The sequence below is a fragment of the Salvelinus sp. IW2-2015 genome, linkage group LG36 (genome assembly GCF_002910315.2).
Source record: "Salvelinus sp. IW2-2015 linkage group LG36, ASM291031v2, whole genome shotgun sequence".
Classification (NCBI taxonomy): domain Eukaryota; kingdom Metazoa; phylum Chordata; class Actinopteri; order Salmoniformes; family Salmonidae; genus Salvelinus; species Salvelinus sp. IW2-2015.
Genome location: NC_036875.1, coordinates 34,181,907 through 34,201,441, shown reverse-complemented (window position 1 = coordinate 34,201,441; position 19,535 = coordinate 34,181,907). Strand labels below are relative to the sequence as shown.

The 19,535-nt window shown below is 44.4% G+C and overlaps 1 protein-coding gene across 1 annotated transcript in view; it reads left to right on the top strand.

Moving 5' to 3' along the window:
* Positions 1–19,535, top strand: part of LOC111959411 (diacylglycerol kinase beta-like) — a 142,065-nt gene that overhangs the window by 7,940 nt on the left and 114,590 nt on the right. The window contains exon 2 of the mRNA XM_023980927.2: positions 18,821–19,147. Coding sequence (XP_023836695.1) covers positions 19,072–19,147 — 76 coding nt within the window. The 5' untranslated portion in view covers positions 18,821–19,071. The remainder of the gene's footprint in view (positions 1–18,820; positions 19,148–19,535) is intronic.

The window sequence follows — 19,535 nt, the reverse complement described above, 5'->3', positions numbered from 1 at the left end:
AAATATTAAGTTCTGCTTTTCTGATGTATCAAATACTTATGTCATGCAATAAAATGCAAATTAATGACTTAAAAATCATACAATGTGATTTTCTGGATTTTTGTTTTAGATTCCGTCTCTCATAGTTGAAGTGTACCTATGATAAAAATTACAGACCTCTACATGCTTTGAAAGTAGGAAAACCTGCAAAATCGGCAGTGTATCAAATACTTGTTCTCCCCACTGTATATATATATACACAGACAAAGGTGAATCAACAGTACAGTCTTTTTGTCATAGTTTATTTCCCTTGTGTTGTCAATAGTTGCCTTCTCATAAAAAGATTAGACTCCAGCACATTTTCACACACATGTAGAACATTCTTGAGAGAGTTCATTGATAGCTGTCATAGATTATCAGTCCTCTCCTCCGTGTGTAGAGGCTGCTGCCAACGTTTACCTTGAGTTGTGCTCTCTCTTTCTGTCTCCCTCTTTCTCACTCTTTTTTCTTTCATTCTCTCTCTCTCTCTCTCTCTCCATACCGTGTGATTCAGGCACCAGACTTTGATTAATCTCAAATCTGCCCTCTTAATTACGCCTCATCATCCGATTACCAAAGCAATGGTTATTCAGGCCCAGACATGTCGTCTGATTCACAGGCTGGCTAATAAACAATGAAGGATGCTTCTGTTCTAGTACGATGCGCTCTGAGTGAAGACCTGCCTGAATGAGAGGCTCATTCACCACTAGCTAATTGACTATGCTGCTCACCTTCTCAGAGCTCAGACAGAGAGAGACTGGGAAATTGGAGGGTGCACGTGCCTGTGAGTGAGGTAACTGAGTGAGTGAGTGCTTGCGTACATGCGTTTGTTATGTGTGCATGGATACTGGTAGGAGTGTCCGTGGTGCCACTTAGATTCATGTTTACATCCACCATAAAGGGAGGTTGTCATGTTTCTAATAGCAGGTAGTGGTCGAGGACGTGAAAAGATGTGGGATGATGACTGACATCCCTCTGTAGACATGGTGGACAGCTTGGCCGCTCCTGCTTTGTGACGGAGTGAGAAAGGATCAATAGATTAATAATAATCTGCCTCAGTGGTTCCATGGGATTAACATGACTATAGGTTGCCTCCAGGTGATTGCTCACTAACAGAAATCTGCATGTCAAATGGTACCCTAGTCCATATGTAGTGTACTATATTTGATTAGTAGTGCTGAGCAATAAGGGCTTTTTGAGGTCGGTTCGGTTTCTCTATTTCAGTTTAGAATTATAATTTTTTTACATTAAATGCACTGTGCGTTGTGGGTTGAACGCTGTAACACAGAATTAAACAATTCATACAAGTCCCATGATGGTAGTGACTGTCCATTACTTACAGTATTAACCATCATTTACTTTAATCAAATATTTCAGTTGTGTATATTACATTTGTTTTACTTGATGACTTTATAGAGCTGCTGCCTATGATGTCTGACAAAATCACTATTTTAGTAGTTCTTCAAAGTAAATATGGCATACTTTTATGACTGCGGAATACCAACTATAAATCACTAAGGTTATGTATTTCAGGTATAGTTACCTCAAGAAGAAATTGCTCTCTATCCCTCTCGATCATGCATTCTTCTGTCTCTTCACTCTCTCTCTCTGTGTGCCCCACACTAACATAGCAGGCGTAAAAGAAACACACAGACCGGACAAGTAGGCACGCAGTGGATTATGGTCATTGTAGTTAATTGCCACGTTTTCTTCACTGAACTATGTAGAATATTGGCCTGTTGGACACTACAACTCCCTACTAAACTCAGCAAAAAAAGAAACGTCCTCTCACTGTCAACTGCGTTTATTTTCAGCAAACTTAACATGTGTAAATATTTGTATGCACAGAGATTCAACAACTGAGACATAAACTGAACAAGTTCCACAGACATGTGACTAACAGAAATGGAAACAATGTGTCCTTGAACAAAGGGGGATCAAAAGTAACAGTCAGTATCTGGTGTGGCCACCAGCTGCATTAAATACTGCAGTGCAGCTCCTCCTCGTGGACTGCACCAGATTGCCGTTCTTGCTGTGAGATGTTACCCACTCTTCCACCAAGGCACTGCAAGTTCCCGGACATTTCTGGGGGAATGGCCCTCCTCCCTCACCTCCGATCCAACAGGTCCCAGACGTGCTCAATGGGATTGAGATCCGGGCTCTTCCCTGGCCATGGCAGAACACTGACATTCCTGTCTTGCAGGAAATCACGCACAGAACGAGCAGTATGGCTGGTGGCATTGTGATGCTGGAGGGTCATGTCAGGATGCCTGCAGGAAGGGTACCACATGAGGGAGGAGGATGTCTTCCCTGTAACGCACAGCGTTGAGATTGCCTGCAATGACAAACAAGCTCAGTCCGATGATGCTGTAACACACCGCCCCAGACCATGACGGACCCTCCACCTCCAAATCGATCCCGCTCCAGAGTACAGGTCTCGGTGTAACACTCATTCCTTCGACAATAAACGTGAATCCGACCATCACCCCTGGTGAGACAAAACGTGATTTGTCAGTGAAGAGCACTTTTTGCCAGTCCTGTCTGTCCAGCGACGGGTTGGTTTGTGCCCATAGGCGACATTGTTGCCGGTGATGTCTAGTGAGACCTGCCTTACAACAGGCCTCCAAGCCCTCAGTCCAGCCTCTCTCAGCCTATTGCGGCCAGTCTGAGCACTGATGGAGGGATTTGTGCGTTCCTGGTGTAACTCAGGCAGTTGTTGTTGCCATCCTGTACCTGTCCTGCAGGTGTGATGTTCAGACTGTACCGATCCCTGTGCAGGTGTTGTTAACATGTGGTCTGCACTGCGAGGACCGATCAGCTGTCCATCCTGTCTCCCTGTAGCGTGTCTTAGGCGTCTCACAGTACGAACATTGCAATTTATTGCCCTGGCCACATCTGGCAGTCCTCATGCTCCTTGCAGCATGCCTAAGGCACGTTAAAGCAGATGAGCAGGGACCCTGGGCATCTTTTTTGGTATGTTTTGCAGAGTCAGTAGAAAAGGCTCTTTAGTGTACTAAGTTTTTCATAACTGTGACCTTAATTGCCTACCGTCTGTAAGCTGTTAGTGTCTTAACGACCGTTCCACAGGTGCATGTTTATTAATTGTTTATGGTTCGTTGAACAAGCATGAGAAACAGTGTTTAAACCCTTTACAATGAATATCTGTGAAGTTATTTGGATTTTTACGAATTATCTTTGAAAGACAGGGTCCTGAAAAAGGGATGTTTATATAGTACAGGGCTTCAAATTATTGAGCCGACTTTGGTCAATTAGTTGTTAACAAAAAACAAAAAATAACAGCACTGTTGATTAGAGCCCTATGAAAGTAGTGCACTGCGTAGGAAATAGGGTGCTAATTGGGGATTCACCCAAAGACATCTATTAGACAGCTTCCTGCCATCCACGACCTCTATACCAGGCGTTGTCAGAGGAAGGCCCTAAAAATGGTCAAAGACTCTAGCCACCCTAGTCATATACTGTTCTCTCTGGTACCGCACGGCAAGCGGTACCGGAGTGCCAAGTCTAGGTCCAAGAGGCTTCTGAACAGCTTCGACCCCCAAGCCATAAGACTCCTGAACAGCTAATCAAATGGCTACCCAGACTTGTTGCACATCCCCCACGCTGATGCTACTCTGTTATTATCTACTTTAATAACTCTACCTACATGTACATAATTACCTCGACACCGGTGCCCCCGCACATTGACACATTGATTCTGTACTGGTACCCCCTGTATATAGCCCCGCTATTGTTATTTACTGCTGCTCTTTAATTATTTGTTATTCTTATCTCTTACTTTTTTTAGGTATTTTCTTAAAACTGCATTGTTGGTTAAAGGCTTGTAAGTAAGCATTTCACTGTAATACACCTGTTGTATTTGGCACATGTGACAAATACAATTTGATTCGATTTGATTAAGCCCAGCTATCAGAAAATGGCAAAGATGTTCAGCTGTAACCATTGAATTAGAATGAAGTTCTATGTCCATTATAGTATTTTTAAATCTATGGTTATAGCCAATCATCTTTGCCTTTGAATGGGGAATGCTGTTCTACTCTTTCTAATTCTATGGCTCGAACTACTGTATAATATCTATCTTGGTTAACATATTTTTGCTTTCTCTCTTGGGAAGTTTATCAACGGTCCTAGGTCAAGGGGCTGTCACATTAAGATAATAGTATTGTAGATAATAGCAGTAAGTTAAGGGTAATTGGACAAAATGATACATTGGAGCTGTCCAGAAGGGATAAGGAACAACCAGAGGCTAGGGATGTGAACAGGCCTAGTCTTGCTTGCCCACACATGGCCTTAGTATCTAGTACAGTACACTGTAGCTTGGCTTCACCACCGCCACGACACGCACGGCTCCACCACTTAAAACCAATCCCCCCCTGTTGCCATAACACCCAGCAGCCCCTCCATAAACACTGGTGGTATTTCTGAGGCTTCCTCCCCAGGAGAATAGAGAGCCCTAACAGCCTAGTGGCTGCAGAGCTCTGCTGCGGAGGTGTACAGAGGGGAGAAAGCTGAATAAAAACATTCAGACTAAATGTTGTGTGATCGGGAGTTGGGAAGACACTAAATACAAGATGCTATTTCAAGAGATGACAGCGTTGAGTTGTGATTACAATGGATGACGGGGGGCAACTCTGTTTGGGACAAGGAAGAGGAAAGTGTGTGTGTGTTTGTGTGTGCGTGTGTGTGTGTGTGTATTTGTGTGTGTGTGTGTGTGTGTCTGTCTGTCTGTGTGTGTCTGTCTCTGACTGTTTGCATCCTGTCTGAAGTGCCGACAGACATAACAAATCACGGGCAAAACCATTTATGAGCAAAGTTCAAGCTCCCTCAGACCAGAGCCCCAAGGTAGACCATGCCCCAGTTCTCTCGTTAGACGAACAGGAGATTAAAGATTTGACTTGAACTTTGCCCTTGGTCTGTACCCCTTTCCTCATAACGTGTCACTACATCTAATGAAATTCAGTCATCTCAAACAGCATCCAGTAAGTAAGGAAAGTTTAAGTACATTTCATGCTATTAGTAATGGTTAGCTACAGTGCATTCAGGAAGTAAGGAAAGTTTAAAGTACTGTCAATGCTAATTAGAATGGTAGTACAGTGCATTCAGGAAGTAAGGAAAGTTTAAGTACATGTCATGCTATTAGTAATGGTTAGCTACAGTGCATTCAGGAAGTAAGGAAAGTTTAAGTACATTTCATGGTATTAGTAATGGTTAGCTACAGTGCATTCGGGAAGTATTCAGACCCGTTGACTTTTTCCACATTTTGTTACGTTACAGCCTTATCCTACAATTGATTAAAAAACAAAAAATACTCAGCAATCTACACACAATACCCCATAATGACAAATGTTTGCAGCATTGAAGGTCCCCAAGAATACAGTGGCCTCCATCATTCTTAAATGGAAGAAGTTTGGAACCACCAATACTCTTTCTAGAGCTGGCTGCCCAGCCAAACTGAGCAATCGGGGGAGAAGGGCCTTGGTCAGGGAGGTGACCAAGAGCTCGATCGTCACTCTGACAGAGCTCTAGAGTTCCTCTGTGGAGATGGGAGAACCTTCCAGAAGGACACCCATCTCTACAGCACTCCACCAATCAGTGTTCTTAGTCAAAGTATTCCTACGGGTAGTGTATGCCCATGGGCGACTTGTCTTGGTACCCCCTTTTCCCACCATCAAACAAACAGTTAAACACCATAACAAAACAATACTCACAGGATAACAGACAAAGTGACATGTAGTTGCTAAACCAAACGAGAGATCTACAGAGAGATTGCATGACAGAGAGACTGAAACACAGAGATCGAGCTCCAGAGAAAACAACTGAATGGGTTTTTAAACAAAGGGAAATGGGATGTGATTGGTAATGGAAACAGGAGGAGGTGTGTCTTCTGATTGATGACTGATTGGTGACTGATTGGGGAATGATTATTGCCACCTGTAAGGGGAGAAGGAGAGAAAAGAAATACACACACACACAGAATACACACACACACAGGATACCTGTATCCGTAACAGTCACGTCTGGAGGAAACCTGGCACCATCCCTACGGTGAAGCATGGTGGTGGCAGCATCATGCTGTGGGGATGTTTTTCAGCGGCAGGGACTGGGAGACTAGTTAGAATCAAGGCAAAGATGAACGGAGCAAAGTATGGAGAGATCCTTGATGAAAACCTGCTCCAGAACGCTCAAGACCTCAGACTGGGGTGAAGGTTCACCTTCCAACAGGACAACGACCCTAAGCGCACAGCCAAGACAATGCAGGAGTGGCTTTGGGACATGTCTTTGAATGTCATTGAGTGGCCCAGCCAGAACCTGGACTTAAACCCATTCAAACATCTCTGGAGAGACCTGTAAATAGCTGTGCAACAGCACTCGGCATCCAACCTAACAGCACTTGAGAGGATCTGCAGAGAAGAATGGGAGAAACTCCCCAAGTTTGCCAAGTGTGTCGCATCATACCTAAGAAGACTCAAGGCTGTAATCACTTTCAAAGCTGTTTCAACAAAGTACTGAGTAAAGAGTCTGTTTTTGCTTTGTCATTATAGGGTATTGTGTGTAGATTGATGGGGGGAAAAAACAATTGAATACATTTTAGAAAAAGGCTTTAACCTAACAAAATGTGGGAAAAGTCAAGGGGTCTGAATAGCTATATGTTTTAGAGCCACAAAACTCCAGTTTGGTTATTAGGGATGTATCACAGAGAGACTATCCTAAACAGTGTCAAACATGACTGGCCTTTAGTGACAATTGAAGCTTCATCCCAGGAGCTTTTTACCACCAGCCAGTGTCAGTGGCCTTTTATCATTTTGGAAAAAGTCTCTCCTCCCTGACCCGGAAACCTATAAGTGGTAGAGTGGTCGAGGAGAGTGTCAATTCCTTATTAGGCAAACAAAAGACAGTCCTCCCCTCCTCGATAACCTCCTTCTGGCGAGGAAGCACAAGTGTCTCCTACCCGAGTCCTTCGGGGAATAGTTTAGAAATCTGTCTCACCCCCTCTGAATCAGCTATTGTTTTCTCGAAAAGCATGTAAACATTTAAAAATGATATGCTACTTATCCTTTTATCTATAAAATGTCTTGCACTACTAGCTAAATGTATTTTTATAATTTTATACATTTATTTTGGGATGCCACCATGTAAACGTAATTTGTCTGATGACGCGCGATTGGAGAAGGAGAGTCTCATTTCATACAAGCTCATTTTCGTCCACTTTCCCTCTCCTCGATTATCTTTCATAAGAAGGCCAGAGAGGACGGAAGAGAGAGGACGCAGGAGGTTGAGCAAATCCAATTGAGAAAAGGCCAATGTGTACAAACCTCCAATCCATGGTTTGTCTACGGTCATCGGCACAAGAGTAATGAGCTGCTGTAGGTGATAATGAGCATGACTGAATGGCTAAAGCAGGAAGCACCCTCAATGAGCAGGGCTCAAGTAATTCAATCCCTATCAGACGGACCTGTATACCCTACTACAACTCTTGATGCTCTTTCCTCTGTGTTTCAGTCCAGGCGTGTGTTTCATTCAAATTGAGTATTAGTCCCGCTCTCTTATGGCAAGGCTGTGATTATAAGTAGAGAGATTCACAGAATTGATCCTAGATCGATGAGAACAATACAGTTGTCGTGACGATTGTCAGGTTACACTCATGCACCACAAAAACGCAAAGGGTGTGTAGAGTGACTGTGAACGTCTGAGAATACAAGCTAAGATGTGGCATACTTTGAGCTATGATAGGCAGATAGGCCAAACACAGACACACGAAAAGACATACAAAACAGGTGATACCCAAATTCGAAGTAGGGTATTGCAGAAGTGCGCAGGCCAGAGGCCACTCCCTACGTCCCTATGGATGTTCAGGCCCCGAGTGACCTCATAGGTTCAGGGCATATGAGATAGAATTGCGTGTTGGTGTTCTTTAGCCATGATTACCTAAAAATGTATTTTGCAGGCTCAGAAAGAATCCCTGACTCTGTAAATTGTAGGAAAAATGTCCTTCAGAGCAATTCTTTTTTGGATATTATTTTGTTTGAAGCTCGTAATTTTTTTGCCTTGTAGACCATAAGCAAAGTGCAGTAGAAAACTACAAAGAACCTGTTATATAATCGAAACGGATACATTTGTTTACTCATAGAAATGTTTTTCTCGGTTGCCTTCTTTGCCTTGCGTTAAACACTAAGTGGTCTACAAAATTGCAGTTGTTTGGAGTTTGGGCTGTGATTCTGCCACATGCAGACCAGGCAGAGACACAGGGCTGTTGTGTTGTGTGGTAGATCAAGCTGAACCATTCTTTACTAAGAATCTTTGGCTCAGAAAGTCATCTGGACCTCCAGTTTGGCTGTAAACAGAGGCTGTCTTAAAGCTTTTGTGCAGCTTCTATGACAGCTGCCAGTCCAAATTACTTCCTCAACCAACTGTTATCCTCTCTCCTCACTTTCCCTCTCACACACTGAGACCATTAGGATTATGGAAAAGGTTACTCCCTTTCAATTCAGTCAAGTCAGGAAGTAAACTGAAATTCCAATTTTCTTCTTTCAGTGTATTTATTGAATAGACTGAATTTAAATGAAATTGACCCTTACTCTGGTTGTAGCCTTTGACACAGTGACACTTCAATTCAATGCTAGCGCCATGGTTCCTTTTGGTCACCCAGTTGTAGGGCGGCCCAGCCCCTGAAGTGACGTTTTACACTGTATGCAAGTATTTCCTAGTTAAATAATAACTTATTATTTTACCTGAAATACACAAGGTCCTTTTTTTCTGGATCTTTGTAGATTTTGGACTAATTTTGAGTCACACAAAATCGTGTGTTCTCTACTCTGAAATGAATCCACAGATAAAAGGGGAAGCGTAGTTAGTTTCTAGTAAACTTCTTCTTCTTCTTCTTCTTCTTCTGTGGACTTTATATGTTGGTTGCCAACCAACTTTAAGGTGCATTACCACCACCAACTGAAATGGAGTGTGGACCTCAATTCATCTTTCAATCATCCACGTGGGTATATGCTCCTAAAAACCAATGATGAGATGGGAGATGCGGGACTTGCAGCCCGTTAAGCCTGGCTACGCAGACGCTCGTTGATGCGCGCGAGCAGTTTAGATGAAATGATTGAATAACATGTATGTGAAAATGTATTTTCCAATGCTCACACACTCGACGTGAGTGGTGTGGTCAGCATGTTAGGTAGCTAGCTAAGTAGCTAGCTAGTCTAGTTGGTTAGCTAGTTAAATTACTAAACTACCGGTAGCCATATCTATGACTAAAAAGGTTATGTTTTACAATTGGAGATTCATTGTATATAGATATGGCTACTAAACAGCAAGCTACAACGTTACAACCAGCCACCTAAAGCTAGGTTTACAGTATATGCCCTGGGAGAGCAAGGGTGAACTTTCAATTTAACTCAACAGTAATGCTATTGGTCAGCAACTCAGATTTTTTTATTGAATCAACTCAGATGCTTATAAAATGGTCTTAGATTAATTGTTATAGTCTCTTCTTTGTTCCTGACCTGCTGTGGTGAGACACACTGTCTTTCTCGCGTCACCCCATGGACTCTTGGGGCATGGCCTTTCAGGCTATGATCTCTCTCTCTGTCTCTCTCTCTCTCGCCATCTAGTCTCATACGCAAACGCACGTACACATGCATTTGCACACACACACACACACACACACACACACACACACACACGCACGCGCACGCGCACGCGCACGCACACGCACACACACACGCACACACAGAGGTGCACACACAGAGGTGCACACACACACACACACAGAGGCACACGCACACACGTCACTCCAAGCTGACAGCAGATAGAGGGTCACGTCGGGGCCTATACTGACTGACAGGGAGACGTTGTGATGCTTTTATCATGACTACCACACAGTCACTTCCTGAAGAGGGGATCCTGCATCCCATCATTCTAGGATCAGGCCCTTCCCTGTTTATTTGACCCTATTCACTATGATCTAAAAGGCTGACTGTATCCTAGATCAGCACTGAGACTCTTCGTGGATATGGGCCCTGGCTGTGCCGGTCTGGCATTGGCTGTGTTCTCATTACCTTTGATTGATTATGCTCTTTCAAACTACCCCTCCATGCATTCTCAACCCTCTTTCTCCCTCTCTCGCCCTCACCCTCTCTTGCTCCCTCCCCCCTCCCTCCCGTCCTCCATCTCTCTCTTGAGAAGGAGATGTCACTGCCCCTGCAGGACTTTTCTCTACCTCCTCTCCTTCTCCTTTTATCGTCGTGGTGATCAGTGTCCTAATTTGGCATTGATGTCTCTCTAACATGCTCTAGCCATTCAGGAGAAATTAACCTCTCACTCCAGTGCACATGTTGTGCATTTATCACTGCACGTTTCAGTAGGTGCTGGTGAGGTACAGCACACTCTGTCCATCACTCCTTCACTCCCTCGTCCTACCTTGACTTTTCTTTAGATGTTTTGCCCGGGCCTTCTTCAAACATTTTGAATGGCTGTTTTCTGAAAGTCCTGATTATTTTCAGGAAACGTGATTTGATACCCCTTAAAATAGAATGAGATTGGAATAAAGTAGCAATAATAATAATAATAAATTTAATTTCCAAAATAGAGACAAGTTTGCAGGTTGCTAGTTGACCGTTGATTTTCTGATCCAGTCACTCTGTGTAACTTCAGTATGGGTCGAGAGGCTTTTAAAAAGAATATGTCATCCCTTACAGAGATCCCGTAAGTGCTGTATTAACACTTAATGGTATGACGTGTGATGACTACGTGACTATTAAGATTTAAGACCTGATGGGCAATAAAGACATACTGTTCTGTGCTAGGTGCTTCTTTCATAGTAACCATGAGCTAATCACTCTGTCCCTGTTGAGAACAGTGTCCTGTTGATTAGTTTTAGCACTTGATTGCACTTGAACTAGTTATAGGGAGATGGCATAATTAGTAACACAAAGGTCATGGGTTCAATTCCTGTGCGAATCATATACACACAATCACATCACTGAACACTGAATTGCATATTTTATTATTAATATCAGGGGGCCTTGCTTGACTCGACTGCCATATAGAGATATTGGCTAGCATGGGAGAGAAACGGAAAACATTTTGCCGTGGTCGTAATAGAACTAGGGAGTGACAGTAAAGTTTGTTTCCCTTGGCAGTGTAAAGGTAGACTGGTCCCAGATCTGTTTGTGCTCTCTTGCCCCTGAATACCGGCAAGACAGCACAAACAGACCTGGGACCAGGCTACCCTTGGAGGGGAATAACAGTCCGGTGCAGATCAGTGGGTGACTGATTGTGCCCTCAGAATGTGGACACATGCATCCAGGTGGAAGAGGAAAGATGGAGTGTGAGTGGTTCAAAGATAGAGGTGTCTGATGAAGCGCTCCAGGCCTGCCTGTCTGACTGTTATTTGTCCCTCCCTGGCTTGGCCATCAATATCACTCCTTAAGATATTCCTTTAGTGAACTGCATCTTCATCTGACTATGTAAGACCATCTCCCAGCAACTGACAGCTTCCTGAATAAGTTTTTGTGTTTGTTTTTTTAAAGCGACTTTGAGATTCTGTATGAAAAGCGCTATATAAAATACATCTAGTATTATTACTTTGATAGTTGTGCTCAAAAGAAAGACTGTAGGTAAATGTTGTAATTACCTTAAGGAATGGTGTGTGTGTGTGTGTGTGTTGTGTGTGTGTGTGTGTGTGTGTGTGGTGTGTGTGTGTGTGTGTGTGTGTGTGTGTGTGTGTGTGTGTGTGTGTGTGTGTGTGTGTGTGTGTTGTGTGTGTGTGTGTTGTGTGTGTGTGTGTGAGACTTATTTAAATGTCAAATCTGTTTCTTCCCATTTCATTTTAAAATCACATCAACACATCACTTAAAAACCTCTCAGCCAAATGAAATATTAAAGTTTACAGTAGAGTGAGGAAGAAAGAGTAGCACTCGGTGTGTACTGTCTGACAACACTGCAGAGGGCTTGAGTTGTAAGGACACAGAACACCTCTGAGTCACCATTGTCTCTACGGTACCAGACAGACATATAGGGCATACAGTGTAGAACACCGTGTAGTAGTGGTAGTGCTCTGCAGAGCTGGGAGACTACAGAGACGAGAGACTGAGTATGAACACAGAGGTGTTAATATCCACTCATTGAGAGCCTGAATGGCTGAATGAGTCACCACAGACCATTAGAACACTGAGCAGAGAAGGAGTTCTGGCAAAAGCACAGTTTGATTGACTCTGTCTGTGTGGGCTTTTTCTCAGTGAGTACTGACAAGTTAAAAGTTAGATTCTGATTGAGAAATAAGGAGGGGTGTATGACTGCACGTTGTTCCTTCCATCAGGATTCATCAAGGGGGACTACTAGTCCTGACTCTCTTCTTCCTTCTTCCTGGCTTCTTCCTTCATCCTGTATTATTTAATCTTCCTGTATTCTTTCTTCTTCCTGTATTCTTAGCTAATGGAGGGCGTGGATTCTTCCTGTATTCTTGTGAAGATGGCACCGGTAGAGATGGCAGCTTTGCTTCTAGTCCTTAGGAAACAGTGCAGTATTTAGTTTTTTTCATGTATTATTTCTTACATTTTAAGCCCAGAAAATCTTAAGTGTTATTACATACATCCAGGAAGAACTATTGCATATCAGAGAGACGTCAACTTACCAGCACAACCAGCACTACGACTTTCCCAAAGTGGATCCTTTGTCTGCACCTCCCAGGGCATTTGAGCTGATTCCAGAGGCCGACCCAAAACAATGCCGTAGGAGGAGAGGGTGCCGGAACGGTCTTCTAGGCTTCGGATGCGCGCACACCACCCACCGCTTCCGAGTATATTACTCGCTAATGTCAAGTCCCTAGTTAACAAAGTCGAAGAAATCAATGCAAGAGTTGCTTTCCAAAGAGATATCCGGGATTGTAACATACTCTGTTTCACGGAGACATGGCTAGCTGGGGACATGCTGTCAGAGTCCATACAGGCAATGGAATTTTCAATGCATCGCGCCGACAGGAATAAACATCTCTCCAGGAAGAAGAAGAGCTGGGGTGTATGTTTCATTATTAACGACTCATGGTGTAATTCTAACAACATACAGGAACTAAAGTCCTTTTGTTCACCTGACCTAGAATTCCCGACAGTATTAACTCCCTAGAGAACTCTCCTCAATTATTGTCACAGCCACCGCAAGCGGAAACCAAGACCGCCATCAAGGAACTTCACTGGACTTTATGCAAACTGGAAACCATATATCCTGAGGCTGCATTGATTGTAGCTGGGGATTTTAACAAAGATCATTTGAGAACAAGGCTACCTAAATTCTATCAGCATATCGATTGCAGTACATGAGCGAGTAACACGCTCGACCATTGCTACTCTAAATTCTGCAATGCATACAAGGTCCTCCCCGCCCTCCATTTGGCAAATCTGACCATGACTCCATCTTGTTGCTCCCCTCCTATAGGCAGGAACTAAAACAGGAAGCGCCCGTGCTTAGGTCTATCCAACGCTGGTCTGGCCAATCGGATTCCACAAGATTGCTTCGATCACGTGGACTGGGATATGTTCCGGGTAGCCTCAGAGAACAAAATTGATGTATACGCTGACTCGGTGAGCGATTTGATAAGGAAGTGTATAGGAGATGTTGTACCCACTGTGACTATTAAAACCTTCCCTAACCAGAAACCGTGGATTGATGGCAGCATTCGCGCAAAACTGAAAGCACGTACCACTGCATTTAAACATGGCAAGGCAACTGGGAATATGGCAGAATACAAACAGCGTAGTTATTCCCTCCGTAAGGCAATCAAACAAGCAAAGTGTCAGTATAGAGACAAAGTGGAGTCGCAATTCAATGGCTCAAACACAAGAAGTATGTGGCAGGGTCTACAGATAATCACAGATTACAAAAATAAAACCAGCCCTGTCGCAGACATCGACGTCTTGCTTCCAGACAAATTAAACAACTTCTTTGTGCGCTTTGAGGACAAGATAGTGCCAACAATGCGGCCCGCTACCAAAGACTGTGGGCTCTCCTTCTCCGTGGCCGACGTGAGTAAAACATTTAAATGTGTTAACCCTTGCAAGGCTGCCAGCCCAGACGACATCCCTAGCTGCATCCTCAGAGCATGCACAGACCAGCTGGCTGGTGTGTTTACAGACATATTCAATCTCTTCCTATCTCAGTCTGCTGTCCCCACATGCTTCAAGATGGCCACCATTGTTCCTGTTCCCAAGAAAGCCAATCTAACTGAACTAAATGACTATAACTCACTTCTGTCATCATGAAGTGCTTTGAGAGACTAGTCAAGGATCATATCACCTCCACCCTAACTGCCACCCTAGACCCACTTCAATTTGCTTACCTCCCCAATAGGTCCACAGACGATGCAATCGCCATCCCACTGCACACTGCCCTATCCCATCTGGACAAGAGGAATACCTATGTAAGAATGCTCTTCATTTACTTTTGCTCAGCATTCAACACCATAATACCCTCCAAACTCATCATTAAGCTGGAGTCCCTGGGTCTTGACCCCGCCCTGTGCAACTGGGTCCTGGACTTCCTGACAGGCCGCCCCCAGGTGGTGAGGGTAGGAAACAACATCTCCACTCCGCTGATCCTCAACACTGGGGCCCCACAAGGGTGTGTTCTCAGCCCCCTCCTGTTCACCCACGACTGTGTGGCCATGCACACCTCTAACTCAGTCATCAAGTTTGCAGACGACACAACAGTGGTAGGCTTGATTACCAACAGCGACGAGACAGCCTACAGGGAGGAGGTGAAGGCCCTCGGAGTGTGGTGTCAGAAAAAGAACCTCTCACTCAATGTCAGCAAAACAAAAGAGATGATCGTGGACTTCAGGAAACAGTAGAGGGAGCACCCCCCATCCACATCGACGTGACAGCAGTGGAGAAGGTGGACATTTTTAAGTTCCTCTGTGTACATATCACCGATAAACTGAAATGGTCCACGCACACAGACAACGTGGTGTACAAGGCGCAACAGCGCCTCTTCAACCTCAGGAGGCTGAAAAAATGTGGCTTGTCACCAAAACCCCTCACTAACTTTTACAGGTGCACAATTGAGAGCATCCTGCCGGGCTGTATCACCGCCTGGTACAGCAACTGCAACGCCCACAACCGCAGGGCTCTCCAGAGGGTGATCCGGTCTGCACAACGCATCACCGGGGGCAAACTACCTGCCCTCCAGGACACCTACAACACCCAGGTGTATTCCCCGTATCCTGTTCTGTATAATTGTGCTCATACAGTACGCTCTGTCTTCCTATATGGTGCAATGACTTGCAGTCACTTACTGTATACACATGCATCATAATCATTCTATGAGTTTTCGGGGAACTCCATGTAACAAGATCCCCCTTTCCTGTGAAATGACTTTAAAATAGAAGCCTTACTCACAGCACACTTGTTTTGCCAGGAAGGAGATTAGAATGCAGGTGTGTATCAACAGTATGCTCTGTCCTCTCACACGGTGTGTTGACGTCATAGGTTGATGTGCACTGAATCCATAATGTTTTGTATGCAGCACGTTCCCATGCACACATACTCTACACTAACACAGGAAGGGATCCATAAGGTGTCACTTTGCTGCTGAACCTCCCCCCACCTCCTCTCCCTCCTCCCCCTACCTCTCATTCGTTCCCCCTCCTCCCCCTACATCCCCTACCTCTCCCTACCTCCCCTACATCCCCTACATCCCCCTCCCCCTACATCCCCTACCTCCCCCTACATCCCCCTCCTCACCCTCTCTCCCCCAGCTCTCCCTACATCCCCTCCGTCCCCTATCTCCCCCTCCTCTTGCTGTGTGCACACCTACTGTATGACGTTAGAGTTGCTAGGCAACCTTGTGAGCAAACAGAATCCCTCTCTGCACTGAGGGGAGGCCCCATACAGTTGATCAGTAAGTGCCTTTGTCTCACCCTACCCTCACCTCCCCTACTGTCTCTCCTTCCCCAGATGCGCGCTCGCACACACACACACACAAACAGAACCACAGACACACACAAGCCCCCTGACAACCAGCTCCACTCCTGTCTCTGTCCTCCACCTCCACTGTATGTCTCCCATTTCTAAGCATGCATGAACTAGCTAGCTCTACCAGCCCTGCTGGCTACTGCTCTTCTATTATCACATGCCTCCCTGGCTCTCTCACTTTGTTTGGAGAGGAGGAAGGTTATCAGGTACGACAGGACTCACATTTTGGAACAATACCTTTCTCTCCCTGTCTGCCTGTGACTGGCTGTGGTTATGCTACAGATGAAGAATGGCACATCTGTTGTTTGGTCTATTTGAGTATTATTTTCCTAATTGAGAGTAGATGACATGACCCCAGGCTATTACAGTTATTGCCATGTTTCTGTTTCTAGACATTTCTTCCTCCCAGGCATTATTATCCAAGGCTGGGGAGTGAAACAATAGTACCTTTCTTTTTCTTTCTGTATAAAATATAAATGTGCTTTCTTTCACACTCTTTATTTTCCTCTGTTATTTAGCCTCTGTCAGACAGTGTCAAACCCATAGCACTCTGTTTCAACTCATCTGTTTACAGAAACATTACGACTGTGTCGGGGCAAATGCGAAGACATGTCACTGTCTGAATGTGACCCTGTGGTGCTTCACAGTCATTTGTGTTTTTACATACATCCACCCTTAAGATACACACACTGTAATCTCCATCAGTCAAAGTGGATCCAATTTATATTTATTAGGCAAAGTAGTCCACTCAGCAGTATTTTAATTAATGGCCCCACCAGGTGTCGACCTGAGCGATCCAAGACAATAATCTAAAACACTATGAAGTCACACTTGAGAAAAGGTTGAATATTGATTGGAATCATATATAATGGACACATTATTTAATGAAAACTGAGAGGCCTCCGTCACTCCAAATATGAAGAATTCCATATATTTCACTAGATTGGTACTCTCAAAGGAATATGGTAACATTATATTCTCTGAACACAGAGTTAAAAATGTAGTAAACTGTTCCTAAGGGGGAACATATAAAACTGTCTTCTGTTATGGGAGAGTAACAGAAATAACATCGGTCATGATTAATGGACAGTGTAATAAAACTCTGTACCGCACTAATGATCCAAATGATCAGGAAAGGAGCTACAATATTGTTCTCTGGTTTGAAAAGCTGTTCCACCCTCTCAGATGTAATCTGGCCCAATGCTGGTACATTCCTGCCCAAATCAAACACCCACTGGGCACTTTGATTACATGGTGATACCTCTGGCTCCCAGCCAAGGGGTATGTTACACACACACACTTGGCCAATCTGCTGCACTCTCAGATTACTTTCCAGGAACTGGAAGATTTCATTGGAACACAGACAAATACTGGCCATAGGGGAAGAGCTCAGAACATCTGCGTTTGCATAAGGGGTCTGATACTGAGAACAGATACTGGAAATAGATGCTCACAGACAAAGTGCTCTGTGTGTGTTCTAATACCATTACAGTAGATGCTCCTCCGTGTTGTCTGACCACCTCTTCAGACCAACGTTTACGTAGCCTCTCTAGCCAGACTCATGGCACTCTACCCAGAGTGGCTGTGGAGAGGCTACGTTAACATGGGCCATGTTTACCTCCACCATCAAAGAGATTTAGAGACACACTGTCTGGATTCTCTCAGTTGTCTCTCTAGCTGTTGTACTTCTGTAATTTTGACCTCTGTCTCTCCATCCATTTTCACATTTACATTGTAGCTATTTAGCAGACGGTCTTATCCAGAGCGACTTACAATTAGTGCATTCATCTTAATTAGTGCATTCATCTTAATTAGTGCATTCATCCTCTCTCAGCCCATTGAATCATCCCATGCCAAGGCTTGTCACTGGGCACAGATGGCAATTCCCAACATCTATTCCACGTTGGTTGTGGAAACAACGTTGATTTAACCAGTGTGTGCCCAGTGGGTTACAATACCTAGAAAACATGTCATCTTTACAATTCTGATTCCTTAAAATTGTTGTAATGTCTCTGTCTACACTCAAACTTGTAATTTTGCTCTTTCTCCTTCAATTCTCCTCTCTCTACCCATCATATTATCCCGTGCACGGTATTGTGGTACATTGAGGTTTTATATAGAAGTTATTTTGTCTATACAATTAACTTCTAGGTATGAGTAGATGAGGAAACCTCTCATATAATTGGATCAGTTGCAAATCACAGTGTGTCTATTCAGTGTTATTGCACGTGCGTGTGTGTGTGTGCGTGTGTGTGTGTGCCGAATTTTCTGTGTCGAGTCTGTATCAATTCTGTATGTGTGTGTGTTTGTCCATGAGCTGGTAAACTGCTGTGTATTTACCACCTGGCTGCCTCCTCCCTGTGAGGCCAGCCATCCAGAGAGATGTATGGATTACTCCTCCACAGAACAGAGCTGTCTCTGCTGCCCGCTTAGCACACGTACATACCTACATTTAGGAGCCCACTATTTCACTCTATCACAGGAAGTTGGTGGCACCTTAATTGGGGAGGACATGCTCGTGGTAATGGCTGCAGCGGAATAGCATCAAATACATCCAACATGGATTCCATGTGTTTGATGCTATTCCATTCGCTCCGTTCCAGACATTATTATGAGCCGTCCTCCCCTCACCAGCCTCCACTTTACTCTATGTACTGTATGTGTGTGGTTTATGTGCTGTGGCAGTGAGTAATGACTTGATTTTGACTGTGTTAGGAATCTGTGTGTCTGTGTTCTTCAATGGCGGAAGATGGTTTGATAGAATCTAATCTCTCCCTCCCTCCCCTCTCTCTCTCTCTCTCTCTCTCTCTCTCTCTCAGCGTGTGTCTGTGTAATCAGAGAGAGAGAGGCCAAGAGACTTGCATCTGGCTGGACTGTCATATCACGTACTGATCCACCATCTCTGGTGTCTGTTCCTGCCACCGCCTGCACTCACTGTGAAGGATCTGGGATGACGCCATGACAGATATTAACCTCCTCAGCTCCACACAGGGATAACCACACTAGAACCTCACTACACCTCAGAGGCACATCCACCACCATCCTCCCTCACATCCCCCCAGCTGGCACCATGATGGGAGACGGAGTCGGGAGCTGGGAGTGTCTGAGTCCGTCTGAGTTCGGTCAGCTGCAGCAGTATAGCGAGTGTGAGTACTAGCAATACCTGTTATAGCCATTGGTAAACTGAGTCAAATGTATGCTGACATACCACTATCAGCAATAGTTGTGTCAGACCTTGGGTCAAATACATTAAAATACTTGAGCTGAGCTTGATTAAGTTTTCTCTACACAATGGGATCAATGGAATAGTTCCAATAGTGCAAACTAAATCAAGCTCATGCATTTGATAGCTGCGATAATCTGACGCACCCAGACCAGGTCTGATAAGTGGGATACCCTGAGGTCACCAGACCAGCTCTGATAGCTGGGATACGCTGACGTACTGTAACCAGACAAGGTCTGATAGCTGGGATAACCTGACGTACTGTAACCAGACCAGCTCTGATAGCTGGGATACCCTGATGTACTGTAACC